A 26038-nucleotide genomic window follows, 5' to 3' on the forward strand; every position below is an offset into this window, starting at 1 on the left:
CCCTCATGCTGAAAAGTTTGGAGATCCCTGATCTAAGCAAATATTATTTCATCAGTTGACAAACCCTGTATGTGCCCTCAGTTGCCAGTTACACAATCTGAATTTTAAACTCCTAGATCTGCCACTCCTTAGCATTAAGCAGATCTAAAAAAATAAAAAACCCCATTATGCCCTTAAAAGGCAGATCTGTCATCAAATATAATCCCTGCCTACCCCTGAAAGTGCTAAACCTAAGGAAGCCCCAAAATAATGACCAGTGTTGCAGAAACAGTGCTTCGGGGTCCCAAAGTCAAGTGTCCAAATGCCTAGGCGTTTGATCATGTGCATCTCGGCTGAATGGACAGATCAACTGATCCTTGCCTTCAGATATCCCATGATAAAAAAAAAAAAAATTAATTTAGACATCTGGTACCATAATCGGGTGGACTGACAACTCATGGGGCCCCCGGGCAACAGGGGATCATGGGGCCCCTGTGTCCTTGCCCAAACTAAAAAAAGCCTATGAAAAAGGTACCAGGGGCATCTCATGGGGCCCCCTACTGACCCCGGGCAGTGCCCGAGTTTCCAAATGGTCAGTTCGCCCCTGACCATAACTGACAGCCAGGGGACTGCACCACCCTTCCCATTCATGCATGTCGCACCAGCTGCATAAAGCAGCTCGACCACAAGATAAACTTTACTAAAACTGGTGCACACAGAATCTGGTACAACTATGCACGGTAGCCAATCAGCATCTAACTTCAGCTTGGCTAGGCTGGCCTTACACTATACAATTTTCTGTCCAAGTTTCATTATATTTACCTTCAACTATGTAGTGCAAGGGCCTGCCTAATTGGATACAATTGAAAGTGTTGTTTAGGTTTGACCTCGTAATATATGGTTTTTGGTAAATCTAAAGCAAGATTCTGCGTGAACCAGTTTTAGTAAATAATCTCCAAAGTGTAGGAGGGACAGATTCATATTCCCTGTCTCTAGAAATGCTAGTGTGTATATTTGCAAATGTGTACAACTATAATCTCGGTTTTAATATCAGCTGTTAAACCGGGCTAATTTGGTATTATTGCAGGCTAGCTGGTAGGTGTGCTGGGAAATGTTCTGTCTACATAGTGTGTTCCACCTGTCAGAAAATACATAGGTTAGTGCAGTTCAATAAGTCCTCATGCACACGGGACGTTTTTACAGCGGCTGTTTTTGGCTTTTGACGATTTTTTTCTACAGCCAGTAAACTCCCCAGCGTGTCATCCTACGTGTCCATCCCCGGCGTGTCATCCTACGTGTCCATCCCCGGCGTGTCATCCTACGTGTCCATCCCCGGCGTGTCATCCTACGTGTCCATCCCCGGCGTGTCATCCTACGTGTCCATCTCCGACATGTTATCCTAGGTGTCCATCCCCGGCATGTTATCCTATGTGTCCATACACACAGACTGGAATCAACGTTTTTTGGCTGGAAAAAAAACCTAGGCTTTCTAGAGGAGTTTTTTTAAGCTGGAAAAATGCTCTAATGCTAAAAAATGTGGCAAATCAAGGCAAACCAGTGTTTTTGGACTTTTTTTTGACTAAAAAAACAAAAACACCTCTAAAAAAAATGCGGCAAAACGCCAATACAAAAATTACTTTACACAGCTAATGTTACCAGTGTTATTAAAACGCCCCGTGTGCATGGAGCCTAAGCCATAACGTGTTTCCTCTGGTTGCCAGATTAGGGGGTTCCGACTTGTATACCTTTCAGTAGGAGTTAGGCGAAGTATCCTGAACAGCTCTGCAGAGCTGGGGGTCCGCGGGTCAATGTGGCTTCGGGGCACAACAACTGGCATGGGTCTGGGACGGAGATATGGCGTCATGCTTAGTTTGCAGGATGCAACAGAATGAGGAAGGGGATGCAACTCTGGAGCTGTAAAGAAGAGGAAAAGAATAATTAGAGCGTATTAGAGCGGTGGCTTTATTGCTCTATAAACACTGACTGGATTGTTTTATAGTAAGCAAAGTCAAACTTCTCCAACAGTCATTTTTGCTGTGCAGTTTTGAACATCTTCAGCTAACTAATGCAGACAACTTATTTTAAAAATCTTAAAATTGTACCCGAAAGCAAAAAAGTGAAGCTGTGCTATGTTACGGGGAACATCTAGAAATGTGAATCACGTCTATGGAGTACCTTGCAAAAAAAAGTCTGGAATTATGCCTACAAAAAAAATAAATATCAGCATACTTTCTAGTATGTGATTGTATCTCGGCACTTCCGTGCCTATTGGCTCATAGTTGTGTATAGCAGAGCCATACAAAGCAGTGTGCTTACAGTGTAAAGCACTAACACAGCACACAGTAAAACAGCACATAGTTAACCCTTTGATCGCCCCCACATGTTAACCCCTTCCTGCCCAGTGTCATTAGTACAGTGTCAGTGCTTTTTATTAGCACTGATCACTGTATTGGTGTCACTGGGGATGCCAGTGACACCAAGTCAGCTCCCCCCTAGTGTCAGAATGCCCGCTGCAGTCCCACTATAAGTCGCTGATCGCCACCATTACTAAAAATCCCAGTATGTATACCGCCATTTGTAAACGCTATAACTTTTACGTAAACCAATTTACACGTATTGGGATTTTCTTTTTAGCAAATACATGTAGCAGAAGGCAATCAAATCCCACCGAAAGAAAGCTCTATTTGTGTGGGAAAAAAAAAGGACATAAATTTCATTTTGGTGCAGCGTTGCATGACCGCACAACTGTCAGTTAAAGTAACACAGCGCCATATCACAAAAAATGGCCTGGTCAGGAGGGGGGGGGGGGGGGGGGGGGAGTAAATCATCTGGAGGGCAAGGAGTTAATATAAAGTTATTAATTAAAGATCACAACAAAGACTCTCAAGTCAGGTTTCTGTTAGAACTCTGTAGGAAATGTGAACAAAGTATGAGGTCACTATGACACCATCGCAGCTCAACTACAGGCCATCTTTGGTTTTTCCATTCACAGATGCCTGTGAATAAAATGACGTGGCTGTGCGGGGAGAGCACTGCACAACTGCACCAGGTCTAATATGTGTCAGCGGGTGTGGAGCTAGGATCCCCTGCCCGCCGTCACGCGCGGGGGGGGGGGTACTGCATAATAACATGTTACACCCAGGGGCGGACTGATAACTCATGGGGCCCCCGGGCAATAGGGGATTATGGGGCCCGTGTCCTTGCCCAAGCTCCAAAAATCCTATGAAAAAGGTACCAGGGGCATCTCATGGGGCCCCCTACTGACCCCGGGCCCTCGGGCAGTGCCAGAGTTTCCAAATGGTCAGTCCGCCCCTGGTTACACCCTAAAAAGGGGACGGGTGTTACATGGTTACCAAAGGCGAATGTATTTAAGTGAATCTGAACTGGTACAAAACATTTCCAAAGTAACAATGCTAAAGTGCAGAAACTTTGGGGTGCTTGTATGCATTTGTGTTAGTCTATAACCACTTCAGTACTGGATACTTTCACCCCCTTCCAGGCCAAATTGTCAGTGCTGCCACACTTTGAATGCAACAATGCAACACTCAGTCATGCAACATTGTAACCAAATGAAATTTTTATAATTTTGTCCACAAATTTAGGTATTTGTATCGTCTCCACCCCTTCCCCCTGGTACTTACCCAAGTCCTCACTCGATCCAGCACTGTGCCCATCTATAGTGGATCTCTCCTTGTATTCACAGAACAGAGGCAGGCAGCAGGAACCATCAGCTCCTGCTGCAGGAAATAAAAAAAAATATACTGTGAGGAGGTAGCGGGAAGGGGGTGGGTGGTTTGAGCCCAGGGCTGCTGTCAGAAACTAAGTGGCCCTGTACAGCCAATGTGACAGGGCCCCCAAATCAACAAAGTTTACTATGTTTCAGTTATGAATGAACAGTGGTTGATTGGTACAAATCACTCATTGTGTTCATTCAGGAAAGGAAGGGGCTAGTAAATGTGACATATTTACGGACTCTTCCCCCACTCTTCATCCTAAGGATCCTATAGTGTGTTTGCAGCTGGGAAGGAAAGAAGAGAAAGGGGCACGGGCAGCATGGGGAAATGTATGGTGCATTGGGAGGTGCTGCAGAGAGAGCCATACATAGTTACATAGTTAGTCTGGCTGAAAAAAGACAAAAGTCCATCCAGTTTAACCATACAGGGGATCAGTTCCAGTAATTGCCCCCCACTGTGCTGATCTCCCTCCCTGCCCACATGTGATTCACCCAACTGCCTGGGCCCCCCAGCTGGTCTGGGCCCCGTACAGGAGGACCAGTGGTACCCCTTTATCCCGTACAGGAGGACCAGAGGTATCCCCCTGTTTAAGCCACAGTGTGTGGATGCACACAGCTTGCCTCAGGCACGAGCCCGCATGTGCGTCCCCAGAGGAGGCAGCTTCCTATGGTGGTGCACAGAAATGAGAGCGCCAGTGGGGGACCCCAGATAAAGAGGTTTGGGTCACTCTGTGCAAAAAAAATTGTGCAGAGCAGGTAAGTATATACCAAAGATTTTTATTATTTAAAAACATTGTCCTTTACAACCACTTTAAGGTCCGTGTGTGGGGGAAGAAAACCTCACTAGTGTATTTGAAAGAACAATATCTGCGTTATCAGCAATCACAGGCAAGGTTGGGTTTATATGGTATTCCCTTACAGGCACTCCTTGGAGACAGGCTGTCACTCCATTGATCACTGCTGCCCTCTTCCGACTCCAAGCTCTGCTGGCTACCGCTATGACAGTCCTGGGACATCAGCGACCTGGACAGCAGAAAAGAATCAATCATTCTGGTCATAACCCTTCACACGAATATTGTAATATGAAAACTATAAAGCAGTTATTGCCCCCGTTGCCATCTCTTTGTTTGGGTGCCGATAGGTAGTGCTTGTGCTGCTGATCCCAGCAAAGAAATGTCAAATACTTCTGGTGAAAAGGAGTCAAGTCTGGATTAACCATTTACTGGAGTGAACATGTGCTTTGAATATGCAGGAAAAACAACAAATTTAGTTTATTGCCCCTCCCCAGCAGCACATTTACCCCTTTCCTTTGGCCACAACAGCAAAGAAAATGGAGTGTGCAAGCTCTGAGTATGCACAGGGCTCGGACTTTCCCTGCCACATGTGACAGCTCTAGGCCAATTACCAGCACTGTCACATGACAGGAAGTGGGGTAACCAATCACCCCCAATGGCTAAACAGAGTGGAGGGAGGGCAGGAAAGGTGAGTAGGTGTTACTAGGGAGGGGGGACATTAAAGTGAACTTGTTATTTTGCCTTGTTTGGGCTACACGTTTGCTTTCATGTTAAATATTAGATTAGAGTTAAGCTGGCCATAGATGGATCATAACTTGGTCAGTTCAGCAGGGATCCATCGACCCATCTAGGGGCAGGCTGGTTGCACTGGAGTACTTAGGTTTTGTGCTGCCCTAGGCAACACAAAAATTGGCTCCCCACCATGGAGAGACCCTGGCACCGACCAACACTCTCCTCCCCCACGAAGAGAGCCTGAAATTGACCAACACCACCTCAGCCCTCTCTCCACCCAAGAGAGCCTTCCACTACCACCACCCCCCATACACTGGCAACCCCCCACCTCCACCCCAGCAAGAGATAAGACACCTTCACAGCTCCAGACATCCCCAGGAACAAGAGTCGGGCTCTACATACACCATCAAGCAGCCTGCAGCCTGTCACGTACCTGATGGGAGACTGAATTGACGAGGTCGGCCTCACTTGTGTCACTAGCCCTGACCCCGCTGAGGTTGGAACAGAGGGAGTCTAGGGACCAGGGGGACAAGAGCGCCAGTGGTTGTTGTTTGCAGCTCTTGCAGATGATGACCTTGGAAGGCAGATGATCCTCTGATTTAGGCACCGTAATAACAGACAGAGCAGGTTCTGTGGATTGCCAGAAGTGCAGTAGAGCAAGGTAGGTAGCAAGGACAAGAGACTGGAGCAGGGTCATAGGATAGCCAGGGTCATCAACAGTTGGGCAGCACGGTACAGAATCAGAAGGAAAAGCCAAAGTCAGGAGCAGAGCCAAAGTCAGGAAACGGTAGCAGAGTAATCGAAGACGGGTCAGGAACAAGCCGGGTTGGTAATGGAGGAATCGTACAGGATCAAGCAGGACACGGGGGAGCTGAAGACCAGTCAGCACTGAACCTGAGCAGAGGCTCTCCTTAAAATGGGCCATCTGGCGCCAATCTTCGCCATGCATGTGCACGATCACGCGTTCCTGTGCACATGCGCACAATCGGCAATTCTTCTTTAGGAATTCCTATGCGCATGCGCATTCCCGATCGCGATTCTACTTGCCAGAAATCTCTTACACAGCCTCTCAAAGATCCCACCTGGTCCCTGTGCTGCATGTGTCCCTTCTTCCTCTCCTTCTTTCGGGGGATGGTGCTACCTCCCTGAAAAATGGTGTTGCACCCCTGAAAAATGCCACCCTAGGCAAATGCCTTGTGGTAAATTCACCCCTGGCTGGTTGTACCCAAGTCAAAAGTGAAGCGGTCAGGAGTGTGCAACAGAGTGCAGTGGACGAGTGCAAGTAGGGCACAGAGTGCAGGGTAATAAGTGCAGCTTATTCCCACTATCATACAGTGTTGTAAATATTCGTGTTGCTGTAAAATATCAAGTTAAAGCGGAACTCACCCAAAAGGGAAGTTCCTTTTTAAAGACTGGTCCCCCACTCCCCATTAAGGATTGGCACCCCTTTGGGGAGCGGGGGGGGGGGGGGAAATCGCCTAGGCAATCAGAAGCGGAAGTTGCCTTCCTCCCCTCTTCTGGGACACGTGACAAGTTCCAGAAGACTACAGAACCATTCAGGGAGGTCAGCACTTCTCATCACGCATGCGCAGTGGGCACCCTGTGAAACCGCAAGCTGTCACATCCAGGAGCCCACACTGAATATGCCAGTTCCAGGGAGAGAGGACGACCAGTGAAACCAGCCGTGGTGAAGACACCGCGGAACCGAGGGACAGGTAAGTGGCTGTTTTTTAAAAGTCAGCAGCTACAGTTTTTGTAGTTGCTGACTTATATTTTTACATTGTGAGTCGAACTGCAAGTGCAATTAAAAAGTTACTACCCAATACATAGTTAACTAATAAGTGCAGCTGCAGCATAGAAGTTTAAACAATCTACCTGGTCCTTTGGCCTTTTGGCAAACGTGAATATCTGGCATCCATTTCTTTTCTTTATGTATAATTTGTAAGTATAATTCATTTAGGCATCCCAAGACTTTCTCCCTGACCCCATTGCGCAGTGTAAACATTGCACTGCCCAGGCACTAGCTCAACAGTCCCCGGCATCCAGACAGCCCAAGGTAAACCATACAAGAGCACATGCCCACTCAGAAATTACCCTGTGCAATAATCCATCCAGATTGCAAAATGGAGATGCTTGTGTGTGCATGGCTAATTTAGAATCTGGAATGCCAAGAGGGCAACTCTTGGACTGTGCATTGTCTATTGTGGGATGCTGGGGACGATGTTGAGAATCAAAGAGACAGACCCCTTAAATTGGCGACAGTTCCTGGAAAATAAGGACAGATGTCATCCTTGGGATGAAAGCACTACATAGTTAGTCTGGCTGAAAAAAAGACAAAGGGTCCATCCAGTTCAACCATTAAAAAAAAAAAAAAAAAAAAAGTTATAATCCTATACCCACAGTTGATCCAGAGGAAGGCAAAAAACCCAGCAAAGCACGATCCAATATACTCCTGCAGGGGAAAAAATTCCTTCCTGATCCCCCGAGAGGCAAATCGGATATTCCCTGGATCAACTTTACCTATAAATGTTATATCCAGTTATATTCTGTATATCTAAGAAAGAATCCAGGACTTTTATAAAGCAATCCACTGAGCTGGCCAGAACCAACTCTTGAGGGATTCTATTTCACATTTTCACAGCTCTCACTGTAAAGAAACCTTTCCGTGTTTGGAGATTACATTTCTTTTCCTCCAGATGTAAAGAGCGCCCCCTTGTCCTCTGTGATGACCTCAGGGTGAATAACTCTACACCGAGTTCACTATATGAACCGCTGATGTATTATACATGGAGATCATATCCCCCCTTATGTATTATACATGGAGATCATATCCCCCCCCTTATGTATTATACATGGAGATCATATCCCCCCCTTATGTATTATACATGGAGATCATATCCCCCCCTTATGTATTATACATGGAGATCATATCCCCCCTTATGTATTATACATGGTGATCATATCCCCCTTATGTATTATACACGGTGATCATATCCCCCCTTATGTATTATACATGGAGATCATATCCCCCCTTATGTATTATACATGGAGATCATATCCCCCTTATGTATTATACATGGAGATCATATCCCCCCTTATGTATTATACATGGAGATCATATCCCCCCCTTATGTATTATACATGGAGATCATATCCCCCTTATGTATTATACACGGTGATCATATCCCCCCTTATGTATTATACATGGAGATCATATCCCCCCCCCTTATGTATTATACATGGAGATCATATCCCCCCTTAATCTCCTCTTCTCAAGAGAGAATAAATTCAGTTCCTCTAATCTTTCCTCATAGCTGATCTCCTCCATGCCTCTTATCAGTTTGGTTGCCCTTCTCTGTACTTTCTCCACTTCCCCAATGTTCTTTTTGTGAATTGGTGCCCAAAACTGAACTGCATATTCCAGGTGAGGTCTTACTAATGATTTGTACCGGGGAAATGATATCTCTCTCCTATTCTCACTACTATTTTTCTGGGCATATCTCATTTCTGAGGTGTTGTGACATGCCTGTGGATAATTGGTTCCAATATGTGTTAGAATGCATACAATATATTAATATCCTACGTATTACCTGTTAGGGGGAGCCAGTCTCAGAACCCTGTACAGCTCAGCAGTGCTTGGGGTCGTGGGGTCAGCAGATGTCAATCCCAATTTATCACAAGACATGCTGGGGGTGAACTGCTTCTTGGAGGTATTGGCAGTCCTTGTTGGGGTTCCTGCACCTAAGAATACAAAGTAGTTAATATAGTGGACCAGTACACATAATAGCACATTTCTGACTAATAAAATAATAACAGCTTATAACCCAACACATTTTACAACATTTATTTTGTGTATCTCCCTTAGTAGAAGCCTTCATAAATCTGCTGTAATCTAGGCTATCAATGAGTGCAAATAGATCTTTTATTGACTGGAGAATTTTGCCATCCTCCAGAGACCTCTGACTCTGAACATGGGCTTTTTGTCATCATGAAGCAAGGTGAGAATGTTGCCATCAAGAAACAAGGTGAGAATGTTGCCTAGGAGGAGAGATCTAGGGATGGCAAGTAATAAAGTACTCACTTTACCTTGTGCTGCAATGTATACAGAAGAATCTGCACATATCAAAAATCTGGAGCTCAGTATTGATTTCATAGAGTAAAATAGGCACAATCTTGAAACAGTAATATATGTGGAATACACATCCCATCCTATTCTTGAAGAAACCTCTGCCTTTCCATTGTGATTTGATCAAGGTGTCTTCTACCCGTGTGGAGATAAATGCTGGGGATGCATTTGTCACTCTAAAAAAGCAGCTTGGGGAAAAGTTTTCAACATTTCAGAACAAGTCCAGTTGAATGTGACCAAGTACTACTTGGTCTACCTTGACCAGGATCAATGAGAACCTTTGTAGACTTCCTGTACATCTATTCTAGGTTATAATATGCCTACTACCAGGAAAGGCAGGGCACTTTGAAGCAAAATGTAGTTACAACAGTATTACCAATGCCCAGGAAATTCAAGTACTCACTAAGAGCAGACCATGGAGGAGTCTTCTTCCAGGGTGGTGTCGCAACACCTGGAGTCATATTTAAAAACTGCTGCTTCATGAAAAGTGCTTGATCCGCCTTAAAGTGGAGCCTCTGTATAACAGATTATGAGATATAAGTTATAAGAGTTTATACAGCTACGATCAGTTTGGGAAATAAAAATTGGTCTGTTTTGCCCAAACCTGCAATAAAATTCTTTCAGCAATAAGGGAACCATATCATTTACAAGAACAGAAGTTTAGGGGACAATACCAGGGGCGGACTGACCATTCAGAAACTCGGGCACTGCCCGAGGGCCCAGGGTCAGTAGGGGGCCCCATGAGATGCCCCTGGTACCTTTTTCATAGGCCCCATGATCCCCGGGGGCCCCATGAGTTGTCAGTCCGCCCCTGGACAATACATATGCATGTAGAAATCATATGCACTGCAGTTTGATGCTTAAAAAGGGAACATTTGCATCTACATGCCTGCATAACCAAAAACACATACTGGGTGCAATTGAGTCTTAAAAAAAAAACCAAATAAACACATTTCAGTTATGCGAGATACTTTCTGATCTGTTCTAGATCTGGAAGATGGGACAGACATTTTGATCTTGGACACGCTTCTGTTTACCATCAGACCAATGTTTGTGATGCCCAGCATCTGACACTTTTCGGTGTTTATCAGAGCTCATCTATGCAGCCACCTATGGTCACAGCCCTTTCACATCTATTCCCAGTAACATTTATAAATTTACACCAGTTAACCAATATCTTAAGAAGGGACCAATTCACATCTGTGTGTGAAGTGCATTGGCCCTTTTTTGATGCGTCAGGGTGCAATAACATGCCTGGTGTGGACAGCAGCAATGTAAGGGAACGTGCATCCCAAATGCATGTTGATAATGCACATAGAACCTGTAACAGAACTGGACCCCGACTGCACTAGGGTATTTCCGTTAGACTTCCGCTTCCCCGTCTGGACACAGATCCACGGACACCACCGCTGGCCATACAAGACAAAACAGCACCAGACACTTATTAAAACAGGAAGTGGACTGCTTTATTTTAACACAGATACAAGATATATATACACAGGGCGGGGCAATACATTTAGTAACAAGAGACATCAGCAGACACTCCCACCAAGCCAATACACAAACACATACATCCAATAATAGTTTGCTCACAAGCAAGACACAATAGAACAATGGGACCAGGTGGCAGTAAACAATGAACAACCCCCACACCCCACCTATACATGTTTACACAATATCAGGACATTCCACCCTGTACCCATAACAGGCACAGTATGACTTACACATAAGAGGGATATGGGGAGCTGAGACAGGGGTCTCTCCACCTCTCCAAAGGGGGCTGTGTTCCATGGGCCCCCCACCCAAAATCATTCCCGTCACATAACCCATCAAAATTTACATGGAAAGGTTTGATTGAAGGCGCCATACACTGTTCAAATTTTGGCCAATTCTTGCTGAATTGGATGAAATTCGAGCTGTGAGTGGCCCTGTCAGTATCCCCCTACTCAATAAAAAGAATAAAAGGCACCCTTATTGACTTTTGTAGATGGGAGCTGGTGAGGGATATCTTTGACTTAACAGTACCTGCATCCAATCAGATGTAGGCACTATCCAGGTATTCAGCAGCCTCTGGAGCAGCGGGGCTGCTGAATATAAAAAAAAAAAAAAAAAAAAAGCGGACCTAAAATTATGCAATTATGAAAAATTGTTGGATTCCCACATCAACACAAATCAATGTTGAAGGAATCCCTCCTGCAGTGCTATTGTGTTCTGCCAGCAGGGAGCCTTTCCTGCCGGCAGAACACAATGCACTGCTGGTGGCTATAGCAGCCGGCAGGGACTGCATGAAAAATAAATCCAAAAAGATTGTTGTACTTAAGTTGATCGATGTATCGACCTCAGTACAACTAGCCGTCCCATAGATGGATCAAATCTCAGCCAGTTCCCGCTGAACCGGCTGAGATTCAATCTATCGACGATTTAACTGGCAGTGGGAATTTCTCTATCCATGTAGTTTCGTATGGATGGAGAAAGTCAATCAATTTATTTAATTCAGCCTGGGAAATGGTGGGAGCTGAATGAGAGAAATCTACATAATGTATGTACTTTGGATTCACTGTCATGCATTCCGTTGTGCTGTACGATGCAGAGACAAAAAATCCATGGTTTTCAACTGGAACTATTCACATCAAGCCATTAGGTTTGCTATTAACCACTTCCCGACTGGCCATTGCATATAAACGGCTGGATGGTGGCAGTGCAGGGTCAGGTGGCCGTTTATAAACGGCCTCCCCGCACCCTGCTTGTGCGCGCTCCCTGGGAGCGCGCAGCACCGCGATCCGGTGCCTGCTGTGTCCTCAGGACACAGTGAAACGCCGATCGTCGGACGGGACCTCTGTACGAGGTCCCGATCATGTGATCACTAATTGGCCAATCAGTGATCACATGCAAAGTAGTAAGCAAGATGTCACTTGTGATATCATTGCTTACTATGTGTGAAATCTGTGAATGATCACAGAGGTCACATGGTACAAGCCTATTCACAACAGCCTTGTACCATGTGACAAGCTGTGACCAATCACAGCTCACTCAGCACTTCTCAATGAGTGCAAGAATGCACACAGAGAGAAAGAGAAATGATTGCTTTTACACCCATATAGGATGTAAAAGCAATCAGTGTAAAAAAAAAAAATCTTCATCACCCCCCACAAGTAGTACAGTGTCAACATGGTGACACTGTACTGCTAGGGTGACAGTATGTAAAAAAAAAAATATTAAAAAAAAAATATATAAAAAAATAAAATAAAAATGTAAAAAAAAATGTTTAAAAATTATAATTTTTGGTTATAAACTAATTTGGATTTTTTTTTTTGGCAAAGATTTATGAAGAAATATTATTTGCAAAATTTTATAAAAAAAAACACTTTTTTTCAAAATTTTGGGACTTTTTCATTTACATAGCAAAAAAAATAAATATCCCAGTGGTGAATAAATACCACCAAAATAAAGCTTTATCTGTCTCAAAAAAATGGTAAAAAATTCATTTGGGTACAGTGTTGCATGACCGCGCAATTGTCATTCAAATTGTGATAGCGCTGAAAGCTGAAAATTGCCCTGGTCAGGAAGGGGTTAAAAATGTCCGGTCTGGAAGTGGTTAAAGTAAAAAAAAACAAAGACAAAAAAAAACCAAACACACACCAACCACAATACCCTTCAACATGCTTCGTTTTGCCCTATAATGTGGTGTAAATAAGCATTGCTTGGTTCAGTGGTTGTCAACTTATGAGCTAAAGGGGGCCTCAAATACAGCCCCAGACCTCAAAAGGGCCACACGTATCGTTCAATATATCTGCTCACTACAGAGGGTAAACCCTTGGAAGGGGGCACCACAGCAGAGAAATGTATCATGACAAGTATGTTTTTAGGTGAGATAGCCAGCTTTAACAGCTGGGAAACAGATTGTGATTACAGTGGCTAAGGATATGCCATAGCATCCATCTTGAATTAAGTCATGGTCTAGATTCCTGACTTCTAGCCGATCCTCATCAAGGTAAGGCATGCTGAATGATAGAAATGAAAGTCACCTCTCGGCCCAGACGAATGGCCGCCTCTGTGAACTTCTCCCTCTCATCCTGGAAAGCCAGTTTCTGCTCCTCGAAGACGGCCCGCTCTTCCTGCAACCTCAGCTGCTCCTCTAAGAAGTAAGCATCCCACAACGGAGACTGCTGTCCTTCCCCCGGAGGCGGCAACATCTGATCCTACCACAAAGAGAACCATTTATCCTTAAATGGGAACTATTTTCTATTAGCAAATAAAATTCAGTTTATTGCAACTTCAACCTAAGATGGAACTCTATCCAAAACATTTTTAGTTTAGTGCAAGGAAGGGTTAGAACCTTTGTTAGTTGTTGATTGATAGAATTTTCGCTGCAGACATGGCAGAGGGTAAGAGAGCATCTCCTCAAAGTCAAGGGAAACTCCACTTTTGAAACAGGTGCCCCCACTGGGGGATTTCCTCTGCCATTTAATTACTCATAACTTACTTTCTGAATTTATTTGTTTTGGTTTCTTTGTATGGATGGCATGGGTTGTTACCAACATGTGGTGAAAATTTCATGTCAATAGCACCTTTAGAAATATATTTAGACAAAAATTGTGTCATGTTCAATACTTATTTTACCCGCTCTAAATATTATAAATATATATATTATCACACACACTATATTGCCGTAAGTATTGGGACTCCTGCCTTTACACGCACATGAACATTAATGGCATCCCAGTATAAGTCCATAGGGTTCAATATTGAGTTGGCTGGCCCTTTGCAGCTATAACAGCTTCAACTCTTCTGGGAAGGCCGTCCACAAGGTTTAGGAGGGTGTCTATGGGAAGGTTGGACCATTCTTCCAGAAGTGCATTTGTGAGGTCAGGCACTGATGTCGGATGAGAAGGCCTGGCTCACAGTCTCCGCCCTAATTCATCCCAAAGGTGTTCTATGGGGTTGAGGTCAGGACTCTGTGCAGGACAGTCAAGTTCCTCCACCCCAAACTGGCTCCTCCATGTCTTGCTTTGTGCACTGCTGAGCAGTCATTTTGGGATAGGAAGGGGCCATCCCCAAATTATTCCCACAAAGTTGGGAGCATGAAATTGTCCAAAATGTCTTGGTATGCTGACACCTTAAGAGCTCCCTTCACTAGAACTAGGGGGCAAAGCCCAACCTCTGAAAAACAACCTCACACCATATTCCCCCTCCACCAAACTTGGCACAATGCAGTCAGGCAAGTAGCATTCTCCTGGCAACCACCAAACCCAGACACATTTATTGGATTGCCAGACAGAGAAGCGTGATTTGTCACTCCAGAGAATACGTCTCCACTGCTCTAGAGTCCAGTGGCGGTGTGCTTTACACCACTGCATCTTGGATGCAAGGCTTGGATGCAGCTGCTCGGCCATGGAAACCATTCCATGAAGCTCTCTACACACTGTTGTTGTGCTAATCTGAAGGCCACATGAAGTTTGGAGGTCTTTAGCTATTGACTCTGCAGACAGTTGGCGACTTCTGCGCACTGTGTGCTTCAATACGTGCTGACCCGCTCTGTCACTTTACGTGGCCTACCACTTGGTGGCTGAGTTGCTGTTGGTCCCAGTTGCTTCTACTTTGTTATAATCCCACTAACAGTTGGCTGTGGACTATTTAGTAGCCAGGAAATGTCACGGATGGACTTACTGCACAGGTGGCAACCTATCACGGGACCACGCTTGAATTCACTGAGCTCCTGAGAGCGACCCATTCTTTCACAAATGTTTGTAGAAGCAGTCTGCATGCCTAGGTGCTTGATGTTATACACCTGTGTCCATGGAAGTGATTGGAACACCTGAATCACATGATTTGGAGGGCTGGCCCAATACTTTTGGCAATATAGTGTATATCTAGTTTGGGGGTTCAAGAAGCTGATTTTTACTTGTAAACAAGAAGTGTCAGAACAGGCCTGGTCTTCAAGTGGTTAATTGTGGAAACGGCCAGCTAAATGAGCTTAAATAAGAATTCCATGCCTCCACAAGTAAGAATACCTCATTTTGTACAGGAGTCACAAAAACTCATACAATCCCCTCTAACTTCTGCCTGTACCTGTAGTAGCTGTTGCTGCTGGCTGATCAGTTCCTTGCTCTGTGCCAGTTCCTCCCTGAGCTCCTGCACCTCCTCCTTGAGCCGCGCCAGTTCCTTCTCATGGTCGGTCACGCTGATCACGTGACTCACCTCAGACTGAGTTGCTGCAGAATTAAAACAGCGCCAATATGAATACCGTAAAGTAATTTCATAGTCAAACAAAGTGCCACATTTCCAAAACCGCTCAACACATTAAAGAGTTTTTCATTTTGGATGAAGCTTTTCATTCAACCCATGTGTGTATGCAGGTCAGGGACAAACAGAGGCACGCTCCCAGGGGCGGACTGACCATTTGGAAACTCGGGCAATGCCTGAGGGCCCGGGGTCAGTAGGGGGCCCATTGAGACGCCCCTGGTACCTTTTTAATAGGCTTTTTTGAGTTTGGGCAAGGACATGGGGCCCCATAATCCCCTATTGCCCAGGGGCCCCATGAGTTGTCAGTCTGCCCCTACACACACCTTAGGTGCTGTGCTGGAGGTGCACCCATGAAGGGAGCAGCCCCCAGCATTTACATTGCCCTGGCCATCTCCTGCACGGTGTTCAGCTTCAGGGTGCCAAACAGGTTTGACAGCTGCCCATTGTAAGGCTCTGTTCACACTACGCATTGCGAGTTATGAGATTTACAGTGTGAACACGTGGTGTAACTTTGCATATTCTATACAGACAAGCAGCATCTTCTGCTTCTGCTGGATGCTAGTCTTCATTAGCTGGTGCATGATGACGTCACTCACACATGTGCAGGGGTCACTCATCCCAACACAGAGGGACCGTGCTAGTGATGCAAGTGGAGTTCAGTTTACATGTCAGAGAAGACCCGAACAGACGGGTAGGCATATATGACTACAGATGTCTCTGCAATAAAAGACCCTGCCTGCAATTTTTGATAGCATGACTTTAGTTCCACTTTTGATAAAACTGTTCTTTTATATTATTTATCCTCGGTGCTTCTCTCTGCAATGCAGGCATATTGTGGCTGGTGGGAGGAGCAGGCAAGGTGCTGTACATAGCTTCCTGAAAACATCACAGTACTCTTCTGCAGCATTCCTCCAAAGACCTCTCAGCCATTATTCAAGCCATGGGCTGGCTCTTGGGAGGAGTTCCACTCTTACAGACTGATATCCACCCATCAAGGCATTTTTATATTATGTATTTTCCCAAGCAGATTACATTTGCAAGCTTACCATCCTAGATATTGCCCACATGTGGTGTGGAGTCTCCATAAATGAAAGAACTGAAAAAATCCAATGAATGATGGAGGCAGGACAGGGACAGTCTGGCTGGGGAGGAAAGAACTAGATGATGCTGGACATCCTACAGTCAGGAAATGAGGTGGGTGTCTGAACTGCTGCAGTTCCTAATGCAGCTCACAGTGTACAGTGAAATCAGAGTACACAATTTCAATCCAGGAGAGGAGCCAGTACAACTGTGCAGGACTGAAAGGGAAATTCAGTTGGTTCCATAAGTCTCCTAGGATCAACCTTAAGCACCTTCTTCAAAAGGACTGAAGTGGGTTGGGCCTCCCGGCTGTCCTACAGTATTACAGGACAGTCCACCTTTCAAGAAATAATTGACTGACACTGTAATGAGAGCACCAAGCAATGGGTGTTCATGAAGATCAAAGTCTCTCCCATCCCTATAAGAAGCATAGTATGATTATCGACTCCTGTTCCTCTGGAGATTTTGGCCCACCCGTTGATTGGCTGCTCCAGACATACTGCCAGAACAGTTTTTCAGACCAACGACATATCTTCCTTGATCTCACCCCTGACTCCGGTCATTGGAAACCCAGAATTCATTCCAGACCTCACCAATGAGAATCTAAGGCTACCCTCCCATGTGGAACTCCCTCTTAGTGCCAACCCACCTCTAGAATCCTGTAGCATTGACCGGCTGAGACGCTTCCTCCAGACATTTAAGAAACCTAACTTTACTCCACGTTCACAGATGCAGGTTAAATCTAAGTGCCTGAAAGGGGAACTTTTTAGAGACACAAAGTCACTTCCTACTCATCATTTGTTCACCAATGGGAATCAGATTTGGGTATCACTTTCACACCCAGAGTAGTAGATAAGATCCTTCATTTCTCACAGAAATCTTTCATTGCAAATGAATACCAGGAAATAGCATATAAATATCCTTTCCAAATGCTACTGGGCCCCTTATGTATTGCATATAATGGACAGCATAGTCCTGGATACATGTTGGTGCTGCTTTTCCATGGTGGGCACAATTTTACATATCTTCTGGCATTGCCCTAAAATTCGGTCCTTCTGGGTGGATGTGGTGGCAGCTTTAAAGCACTTGACTTCAGTAGACCTCAGTGGGAATCCCATAGGGGGGGATTCCATCCATCTAACAGAAAGGCCCACCAGAATATATAAAGCCTCTCTCACTATCCACTTAGTGAATGCAGCAAGGGCTTGCATCTCTTCATTATGGAAGCAAACGCAGCTGCTGACAAGGTCACTGATACTCTACAATCGATGATGTCCTCCACACTGAGGATCTGAGTCACCCTCTACAACACAGGAAAAATTCTGAGAAATATGAAGGCCCTGGAGATAATTTCACCTGTACACACAGTCACCTACAGGAAATGTTTGGTACCCATTCAGATGCACCCTTCTAACTTCTTGACTGCATATCTGCATTCTGGGTTCTACTGAGTGGCTCCTCAGGGAAATTACCTCCTTTCAAGCTTTCTGCCCCCCCATCTTTTGCACCCTTTTACAGGAATGTAATTTCTGCAAATGCTGGTCATTTTTTTTCCCTCTTTAACCCTAGACTTGGCCAGTCACTACACCCGCCTTGTGTTTGAGTGGAGTGAAGGCCAGAATGCGGTTTCGAAACTGTATTCTTGTTCTGTCAGTACTATAGACATTCATACTGGCAGAGTTTATTGGTATTAAATTATCTTCTCACTTAGGACTGCATAATAGGTCAACGCATTTTATTTACTATGTTTATAGAGCCGAGACTTGTCAAGAGTATCATTGGCAGTGGGCCTCCTGTTTGTTACCATGGACCTGGTTTTGTCATTGATTGTGCTTTGCGAGAAGAATTCTATAAAATATAGAATTAAAAAAGAGGAAAAAAAAAAAACTGAAGTGGAATTCAGCTTTAAAGCCCAACTATAACGATTTGTTTTATTTTTAGCTTTGGCTAGGATGCAGGGTGGAAACCCTTATGTTTTCAAAGATGTCTGTGCTACTATTGGTAAGGCTGGCCATAGACGGGTCAACAAAAAATAGGTCATTGCTGGCAGCGATGCTGCCACCAATGTCCACGAAAAACGGCCGTTTTTTTCGTGGATTTTCCAGCATGACCGATAATACTAAACGAGAAAATCCGCGAAAAACAGCCAATGGGCTGGCCCCACTAACGGCGTGAATATCGGCCGATTTTTCGTGCGGATGAAAATTCCGCCGATAAACGTCCCGTCTATGGCCTGCATAGGACCTTCTCTCATTCCCGGTCACTGTGACCACTGTTTCTTAAAGCTGGGTACAGACAGATTGAAATTTGGATGGTTCAGCAGGGACCAGATGAATTTTGATCTGTGTGTGGCCCTCCATATTGGGCAGAAGTCTATGGTTAGATTGACTTCTGTCCACCAGATGCACTGGAAAACTTTCAATGATCAGCGACTGCAGCCACTGATCAGTGTATTTTGGTAGCAGAAAATCCCGCTGTTAGAATAAAATGTCCCAGCAGGAGGGATAGTCCTCCATCCACCTTGCTTGTGTGGCTTAAGATCTATCCATCGATCAACTTCAGTACAACCAGCCTGTCGGATTTTTTACATGTGGTTACTGCTGGCGGATATAGCTGCTAGAAATAATTCTTGTATCCCGATGGCCAAGAAACCTCCCGTTGTCAGAATACAACAACAGCGTAGCGGGAGGGAGCCCCCCCATCAACACAGACCATAATTTTCTTTCCTTTAACCCATGATTGAACGAAAGAAAATTGCATAATTGTATTGCCTACCTTAAAAAGGAATTTAACCGCCTCCAGCCTGCCATATAGTGCAATGACAGGCGCAAGGCAGTTCTCTCGTTCTGGGAGGACGTCATATGACATCCTCCCATGCCAACTGCGCATGCGCGGCCCCGGGAGCGCGCAGTACGGCGATCGTCTGTGCTCTGTGTCCCTCGGACACAGTGGATCACCGATCAACGGAAAGAGCCGAAGATGTCGGCTCGGTCATGTGATCAGCTGTTTCCAATCACAGCTGATCACATGTAAACAGGGCAATGCCGTTATCGGCATTTCTTTCCTCACGAGCTGTCACACTGACAGAGGAGAGGAGAGCCGGTAAATCGGCATTTCCCTGTTTACATATGATCAGCTGTGTCCTCGGAGGGGACATGTACACAGATTATTAGAGCACTGATGATCTGTGTAGCCCCAGCAGTGCCAGCTGTCAGTGCTCATCCATGCCACCCGCCAGTACCCATCAGTGCCACATTTCAGTGCCTACCAGTGCATATCAATGCCACATATCCGTGCCAATCAGTGCTGCCCGTCATTGCTGCCCATCAGTGTCGCCCATCAGTGCTATATATGAGTGCTGCCTTTCAGTGTCCATCAGTGATGCCTGTCAATGCCCATCAGTGCCACCTACCAGTGGCTCCTCATCAGTGCCACCTATCAGTGTCCATCACTAAAGCCTCATTAGCGCACATCAATGAAGGAGAAAAATCACTTATTTACAAAATTTTATAACAAAAACTAAGAAAAAACTTTTTTTCTCAACATTTTCAGTGCTTTTTGGTTTAAGAGATAATAAAAAACCCAGAGGTGATTAAATACCACCAAAATAAAGCTCTGTCACAAAAAAAAAAAAAAAAAAGATAAAAATGTCATATTTTTGGGTACACTGGGTACAGTGTTGCATGACCGTGCAATTGTCATTCAAAGTGTGACAGCGCTGAAAGCTGGAAAGTGGCCTGGGCAGGAAGGGGGTATAAGTGCCCTGTAGGCTTGTGGTTAAGGTAAAATCTGCCCAACACAGGTACAGCAATTAGATTCTGATAAAGGTTCAATCTCTTCAGTTTTACAAAAAAAAAAAAATTCAGCATATTGAACATACGCTATTTTGGCAGCTGTAAAAGTTTCTATATACAAAAGGAATGTACATACTTTTGTGATCCGCCCAGTTATGTTAAGCTATGTACATGGCTGCAAAGCATGAGTGACAATACACCTGTGTCCCTGGGCTCTGATTGAAGCAGCCGTTCTCGAATTCCAATTACATTTGGGGCAATGACACAGTGTACCAGTTCAGCTTCCATCCCTCTATGACCTCAGACCACGAAGTGCTCCAAAGCATATCAGTGCAATTATCCCACCACCAGATGTCTGCTCACCTCCAGCAGTGTGACCTCGCATAGTACTAGGTTTGGTCTAACTGCGCTTTTGGTCCCAAGACGGACACTGAAGATCAACTTTTTGGATTCCAGCTATGTTTCACAACTTGTCCAGAATATAACTCCCACCATCACATCAGCTCATAAACAAAAGACTCCACATAGTGCGTAAACTTTAAAACCTTTTAATATCTCAAAAATAAAACTAATTGCACTCTCACATGTAAAGGGTGCCAAACCGCACCAAGTACAATCAGCCTCTGATTATATAAATTACTCCGCGGTCTGTGGAACTGTGCCACAGGGAGTCAGCTATGATGAGGCTCATGCTTCCCCTTGAGAAAGTCACGTGACGAGTGACAAAACGCATTGGGTGGGGCTTTAGATGACGTCATGACACCCTATGGAGCCAGCGACGAAAGCGTCATTGGCGGTGTTCACCGATTGATACATGGTAACTTTGGTTTATTCACTGAATGAGCCCCATCATAGCTGACTCCCCACAGCACAGTTCCACAGACCGTGGAGTTAATTCATATAATCAGAGGTGGACTGTACTTGGTGCAGTTCGGCACCCTTTACATTTGCATACACCATTTATTTTTGAGATAATAAAAGGTTCTAAAGTTCACGCACTATGTGGAGTCTTATGTTTATGAGGTAACAGTTAGTCTGGCTGAAAAAAGACAAGCGTCCATCCAGTTCAACCATTAAAAAAAAAAAAAAAAAATAGTTATAATCCTATAACCACAGTTGATCCAGAGGAAGGCAAAAAAAAAAAGCAAAGCATAAACCAATTTGCTCCAGCTGGGGAAAAAATTCCTTCCTGATCCCCCGAGAGGCAATTGGATATTCCCTGGATCAACTTTACTTATAAATGTTATATCCAGTTATATTCTGTGTATCCAGGAAAGAATCCAGGACTTTCCTACAGCAATCCACTGAGCTGGCCAGAACCAACTCTTGAGGGAGTCTATTCCACATTTTCACAGCTCTCACTGTGAAGAAACCTTTCTGTGTTTGGAGATTACATTTATTTTCCTCCAGATGTAAAGAGTGCCCCCTTGTCCTCTGTGATGACCTCAGGGTGAATAACTCTACACCGAGTTCACTATATGAACCACTTTTGTATTTATACATGGAGATCATATCCCCCCTTATGTATTATACATGGAGATCATATCCCCCCCTTATGTATTATACATGGTGATCATATCCCCCCCTTATGTATTATACACGGTGATCATATCCCCCCCTTATGTATTATACATGGTGATCATATCCCCCCCTTATGTATTATACATGGTGATCATATCCCCCCCTTATGTATTATACATGGTGATCATATCCCCCCCTTATGTATTATACATGGTGATCATATCCCCCCCTTATGTATTATACACGGTGATCATATCCCCCCTTATGTATTATACACGGTGATCATATCCCCCCTTATGTATTATACATGGAGATCATATCCCCCCTTATGTATTATACATGGAGATCATATCCCCCCTTATGTATTATACATGGAGATCATATCCCCCCCTTATGTATTATACATGGAGATCATATCCCCCCTTATGTATTATACATGGTGATCATATCCCCCCCTTATGTATTATACATGGAGATCATATCCCCCCTTATGTATTATACATGGTGATCATATCCCCCCTTATGTATTATACATGGTGATCATATCCCCCCTTATGTATTATACATGGAGATCATATCCCCCCTTAATCTCCTCTTCTCAAGAGAGAATAAATTCAGTTCCTCTAATCTTGGTGATGTGATGGTGGGAGTTATAGTCTGGACAAGTTATGAATCCATCAGGTTGATCTTCAGTATCCATCCCAGGATCAAAAGTGCAGTTAGCCCAAACCTAGTACTATGCGAGGTCACACTGCTGGAGGTGAGCAGACATCTGGTGGTGGGATAATTGCACTTCCACGCTTTGGAGCACTTGGTGGTCACAGAAGGATGGAACCATTCTAATGAAGACAAATGGACATTTTTTATATAATTTGGTGATTTCGCTATATATTGTAGCACTGCACTGGTCACTGTGTTTATTAGTTATGAGAATTTCCTTCCCAGCCTAATCACAAGAATAATTTTTGTTTTATAAAATGGACAAAAAATTACGCCATGGCTCACCGCGGGCTTCTAGGACCTCTACAAGTTGTTTGAGGCTGTTCCATTGTTTCTTCAGGATGCCTGTAAACCCAGCATCTGCCGCTCGGGTAGGTCTTGCACGTCCACCACCACGCTTGTTCACCCCTGAGTCCTGGGTAGAAGCCAAGTTTCAAAAGAATACAGACAGCAAAGTAATAAGTCAATTTTGGTGTAGTAATAAGGCGTTGTATACACTGGATCCAACTTGCACATTCACCTTCCAAGGAGGACCTATTCACACGGGGCGTACTACAGCTTGGGCCTGTGCAAGGGCTGTATTTACCCACACAAGCATGCAGAGGTGTTCCATGCATTCCTGTGCGGGCGGTCTTATGGACATCAACTGGGAGGCAGCGCCTGTGTCCAGCCACTGCACCCACATGGATATTAAATTGGAATCAAACAATGTAGATTCAGGAACCCACACCCATATGGATATCAGAATAGAAAGCAGTGACCGTCTGTGCAGCTGCTGCATCCCTATTGACATCAATGGGACTGCCTGCATGGAACACCTGTGCAGGTAAACACAGCCTTCACATGGGTGTACATTGTATGCCATGTGTGAACGAGGCCTTAAGCCTGGGTTCACATATATGTGGTGTGGTATATCACATGCGATTTGTGTGCGGAGCGATTGGAGCCATACATTTTGTATGACTATTCACACTGCACCCAAAACGTGCAGGATCCTTTTTTTGGTCCACACTAGAATCGGATCGCATGGGTATACACAACTATACGACTCAATTCTGCACATCACACCGCATTCTGCAGACCACTTTTGGGGGGTGGGGTTGGTATCTCAACATACACATCTGCAGCGGTTCACATGAATGGGGTGCGATTCTGATGCGGTGCAGAATTCGCACAGAAAACACTGAGAATTCCGCACCGCATCAATGTGAACCAGGGCTTAAGGATACGTTCACCTTTTGTAACAGGTTACATTTGCACCGGCCCCTGCAACACCCCTGATCCTCCACTGTGACAGCTAGCAGGGGATCTTCTCTCCCCACCCCCAATAACAGTTACAATTCTGTAGATGGAAAACTACAAGTACCGAAAGCCTTTTAAACGGTCAGCTTGTAGTACTGTTCAGCTCTGTGGTAGTTCAATATTTCTTCCTGTTGGTGTGTGTCTGTCTGCCCGTACAATGTACAAGCACACAGATTGGGCGGCACAGTGGCTTAGTGGTTAGCACTTCCACCTGGCAGTACTCGGGTAGTTGGTTCGAATCCCAACCACGGCACAACCTGCCTGGCGTTTGCATGTTCTCCCTGTGCCTGTGTGGGTTTCCTCTGGGTACTCCGGTTTCCTCCCACACTCCAAAGACTTGCTGGTAGGTTAATTGGATCCCGTCTAAATTGGCCCTAGTATGTGTATGTATGAATGTGAGGGACCTTAGATTGTACACCCCTTGAGGGTTACTGATGTGAATGTACAATATATATGTGTAATAGTGCTGCGTAAATTGACGGCACTATATGCAGTGGGGATCGAAAGTTTGGGCACCCCAGCTAAAAATTTGTATTAATGTGCATAAAGAAGCCAAGGAAAGATGGAAAAATCTCCAAAATGCATCAAATTACAGATTAGACATTCTTATAATATGTCAACAAAAGTTAGATTTTATGTCCATCATTTACACTTTCAAAATAACAGAAAACAAAAAAATGGCGTCTGCAAAAGTTTGGGCACCCTGTAGAGTTAATATCTTGTACTGCCCCCTTTGGCAAGTATCACAGCTTGTAAACGCTTTTTGTAGCCAGCCAAGAGTCTTTCAATTCTTGTTTGAGGTATCTTTGCCCATTCTTCCTTACAAAAGTCTTCCAGTTCTTTGAGATTTCTGGGCTGTCTGTCACGCACGGCTCTTTTAAGGTCTATCCATAATTGAAAAATTATGTTGAGGTCAGGAGATTGTGAAGGCCATGGCAAAACCTTCAGTTTACGCCTCTTGATGTAATCCCCTGTGGATTCCGAGGTGTGTTTAGGATCATTATCCATTTGTAGAAGCCATCCTCTCTTTAACTTCAGCTTTTTCACAGATGGCATCAAGTTACCATCCAAAATTTGCTGAAATTTTATTGAATCCATTTTTCCTTCTACTCGTGAGATGTTCCCTGTGCCACTGGCTGCAACACAACCCCAAAGCATGATTGATCCAACCCCATGCTTAACAGTTGGACAGAGGTTCTTTTCATTAAATTCTGTGCCCCTTCTTCCCCAAACGTACCTTTGCTCATTCCGGCCAAAAAGTTCAATTTTAACCTCATCGGTCCACAGAACTTGTTTCCAAAATGCATCAGGCTTGTCTATATGTTCATTTGCAAAGTTCAAACGATGATTTTTGTGGTGAGGACGTAGAAGAGGTTTTCTTCTGATGACTCTTCCATGAAGACCATATTTGTACAAGTATCTCTTTATAGTGGAATAGTGTACCACAACTCCAGTGTCTGCCAGATCTTTCTGGAGGGATCCTGCAGTCAAACGTGGGTTTTGAATTGTTTTTCTCACAACCCTGCAAGCTGTTCTGTCTGATATTTTTCTTGGTCTTCCAGATCTTGCTTTAACTTCCACTGTTCCTGGTGACTGCCATTTCTTAATTACATTCCGAACAGAGGATATTGACATCTGAAAACGCTTTGCTATCTTCTTATAGCCTTCTCCAGCTTTGTGAGCGTCAACAATTTTCAGTTTCAGTTTTCTAGACAACGGCTTAGAAAAAACCCATGGTGCTGATTGTTGGGGCAAGGTCAGATGAGTCTGGGCATTTAAAACCTTTGAGATTGACATCACCTGGTCTTCCCAGACGATGATTGACAACAATCCATGACACTGGCAGGTCTCAGCTTGGCAAAGGGGGCAGTGCATGCTATAAATTCTGCAGGGTGCCCAAACTTTTGCAGACGCCATTTTTTTGTTTTCTGTTATTTTGAAAGTGTAAATGATGGAAATAAAATCTAACTTTTGTTGACATATTATAAGAATGTCTAATCTGTAATTTGATGCC

At 44.5% G+C, this 26038-nt stretch overlaps 1 protein-coding gene across 2 annotated transcripts in view; it reads right to left on the reverse strand.

Moving 5' to 3' along the window:
- The window catches only part of LOC149447405 (uncharacterized), a 33039-nt gene that overhangs the window by 2256 nt on the left and 4745 nt on the right, over positions 1–26038 (reverse strand). The window contains exons 2-9 of one of the 2 annotated variants that reach the window (XM_089652616.1): positions 23008–23137; positions 17360–17370; positions 15434–15568; positions 13390–13563; positions 9768–9879; positions 8829–8979; positions 4632–4735; positions 1725–1893 (exon numbers count right to left, since the gene is read on the reverse strand). In XM_089652616.1, coding sequence (XP_089508742.1) covers positions 1725–1893; positions 4632–4735; positions 8829–8979; positions 9768–9879; positions 13390–13563; positions 15434–15568; positions 17360–17370; positions 23008–23137 — 986 coding nt within the window. Of the gene's footprint in view, positions 1–1724; positions 1894–4631; positions 4736–8828; positions 8980–9767; positions 9880–13389; positions 13564–15433; positions 15577–17359; positions 17371–23007; positions 23138–26038 lie in introns of both variants that reach the window. The other variant, XM_089652615.1, reaches the window with a different exon arrangement.

Source organism: Staurois parvus, unplaced genomic scaffold (genome assembly GCF_062004578.1).
Source record: "Staurois parvus isolate SC_StPar_1 unplaced genomic scaffold, SC_StPar_1.0 ptg000689l, whole genome shotgun sequence".
Classification (NCBI taxonomy): domain Eukaryota; kingdom Metazoa; phylum Chordata; class Amphibia; order Anura; family Ranidae; genus Staurois; species Staurois parvus.